The sequence below is a fragment of the Dromiciops gliroides genome, chromosome 4, assembly GCF_019393635.1.
Source record: "Dromiciops gliroides isolate mDroGli1 chromosome 4, mDroGli1.pri, whole genome shotgun sequence".
In the NCBI taxonomy this organism is placed as follows: domain Eukaryota; kingdom Metazoa; phylum Chordata; class Mammalia; order Microbiotheria; family Microbiotheriidae; genus Dromiciops; species Dromiciops gliroides.
Genome location: NC_057864.1, coordinates 181647187 through 181649742, shown reverse-complemented (window position 1 = coordinate 181649742; position 2556 = coordinate 181647187). Strand labels below are relative to the sequence as shown.

General features: G+C 47.4%; 1 protein-coding gene across 1 annotated transcript; it reads right to left on the bottom strand.

The window, feature by feature from the left end:
• Positions 1-1834: 1834 nt before the first annotated feature.
• LOC122752796 (keratin-associated protein 17-1) lies at positions 1835-2249 on the bottom strand. The gene has a single exon (XM_043999710.1). It carries the CDS (start codon positions 2220-2222, stop codon positions 1893-1895), a length of 330 nt encoding a protein of 109 aa, XP_043855645.1. The 5' UTR covers positions 2223-2249; the 3' UTR covers positions 1835-1892.
• Between the last annotated feature and the right edge of the window lie 307 nt (positions 2250-2556).

The window sequence follows — 2556 nt, the reverse complement described above, 5'->3', positions numbered from 1 at the left end:
ATAGAGACAATATAGGGACTTCCCCTCCCCCCAGTTCCCATCAGCAATGTAACAACAGGTGACTTTCTTATCATTCATACAAAGGGAGTCCCTTTCCTGGGGAACCAAGAATACCATAACCTAGAGAACCTGCAATATAACACTGTGACTCTTGGGGATAGGAATCTTGACCAGGTTCATTCCACAAAAACTCTCTGACTTAGTCCTTGGATTACTTCTTGGGAATCTGAGAATCTGGCTTTCATAGGAGCCCAGCCACATCAAAGCCAGAGGAGAGACCAAAGAGCAGTACAGAAACAAAGGTTACAGACAACCTCAGATCTTATACCCAGTTTGGATACTGCTTGGTACTATCTGGGATGAAATGGGATAATATCACTTTGGAGTTTGCCTGGAAAACACACACACACACACACACACACACACACACACACACACCTCCATCCCCCCAGGGAAAATGGAGACTTGACTTTGTTGAGTTTGATTCCATTCAGTTCTGCATTTGTCACTGTTGTGTTCAACTAGGAGAGCTGCCATAGTGCAGTGTAAACTGGGGACCTGGGCTCTTAAACAATCTGTGGTTTCTAACATATGTTATACTGGGCAAGTCGGTTAACTCTTCTGGGTCTCCAGCCCCTTATCTGTAAAATGAGAGAGTTGGAGAGGATGAGCTCTGAATCCTTTCCAACTCTTAATCTACCATCCGGTGACTTTATGTTTCCTTTTTTTTAAAAGCTCCTTGTTTGAGAGGTGAAGAAAGAAAAGACGGGGCAGCTAGGTGGCGCAGTGGATAGAGCACCGGCCCTGGAGTCAGGAGTACCTGGGTTCAAATCCGGCCTCAGACACTTAGCACTTACTAGCTGTGTGACCCTGGGCAAGTCACTTAACCCCAATTGCCTCACTAAAAAAAAAAAAAAGAAAGAAAGAAAAGAGAAAGTTTGGCTTTTTCATTTGGCTCAATTCCGAAGCACCTATCAGGATCAGGCCACCCTTGGCCAGTGCATACGACCACTTGTAGCTGACTCTAGGCTTTCAGTAAATAAGATAAAACAATAGGTCCACAGGCAAGAAAACTGACAATACTCATCGGAACCCCTGGTCAAAGAGAAGTATCTGAAAGAAGGTGATGAGTACCAAGAACCCTTTTTAAAATTCTTGATCCACAAAACCTTGTGTCTGGAACATCTGCTGCTCAAACCAGCCTTCTCCTAAATAAAGTCTCCCGTCCTGGCCCTACCAAAATGGTCTTTACTTGATCTGAGGCCCAGGCCTTCACACTACCCTCAGAAACTTTAGGCCAAGGCACTTGAATGGAGAGAATGATCCCATCTTTCTCCACCACTTCATGCTTCTTGCCTGGATCCACCCGATACATTGAAGGAAGAGCCAAGAAAACGGATTAAATGATGCCAGAATGCTTGAATTTATTAAAAGGTTAGCCCCTCAGAAGCAACAGAGGGGACACATAGGAAGTACATGCCAGAGACACCTTGAAAAGATGGATGTCCTGAAATGACAAGACATTGAATAAGTTCATGAGAGTCAAGTCTTGGTAAGGAACCCTTATTTTTCTTTCTTTGGATCCCCTCATTTGAGACAGTTTTGGTCTGGGCTCTTTTGCTCTTGTTTTGTTTTGTTTTGTTTTGTCTTGTTTTTAATTTCTCACCAGAATAAGTCTTTTTTTCTTAATGCCTTGAGTGGATGGGGTGCTTGAGTTGCATTCCTTCTCTGAGTGTACTGGTGACAGGATCTACAATGAAAGTGGGAGCGGGGACACTGTCTTTGGGTCGAGAGGTGTCCTAGGCTGGGGGTGGGTTGGGGAGGGGTGGGGTCGTCTCTCCATCCCGGTTCTTCAAGTGAAAATGTGATCTCTGGACTCCCTCCAGATGTCTTCATTTCGTGTCACACACAGGTGTTGGCTGGCAACAAACCGGCCCACAGCAGCACCCACAGCAACCAGCACAGCACCCACAGCAACCTGTGCCGCACCCCCCGCCGCAGCCAGAACCACAGCAGCCTCCTCCTCCGCAGCCGCCGCCACCGCAACCTCCTCCACAGCCGCCGCCACCGCAACCTCCTCCACAACCAGAGCCGCCACAGCAACTGGACCCGCAGCAGCCGCAGCAGCTGGGTTGGCAGCAGCACATCTCACAGCATTCCCCGGACTGGTCTTGTTGGCAGCCGCCGCAGCAGGTGAAACAGTCCGTGGGACAGCACCCCATGGTCCCAGCTGGTCAGGTCTTGGTTGGCCACAGAGTTCCCCAAGTCTGACAAGAGCCTTCCTGCCTGTGGCTTTTATATTCCTTCCCCAGAGGGTGTTGGCATGAAGCACAGGATGTTTTCTTTGTTATTATTTATGCCCATTTCCAGAGGAAGGGCTTATTAGCTAGCTGTTTATTTTCCAGGCTAGAGTAGCTAAACTCATAAAAAAAAATAAGGAGGGAGAAGGGGATCATACTTGGTTTGCTGCTAAATTAGGACTCACCCCAACTGCTATTTGTCCAGGGAATAAAAATACATCTGGTAAGAGACCTATCATCATCACCCAGCCATCAT

Excerpts from the sequence above, each read along its gene's own strand:
- LOC122752796 (XM_043999710.1), bottom strand. The coding sequence starts at position 2,222 with ATGGGGTGCTGTCCCACGGACTGTTTCACCTGCTGCGGCGGCTGCCAA.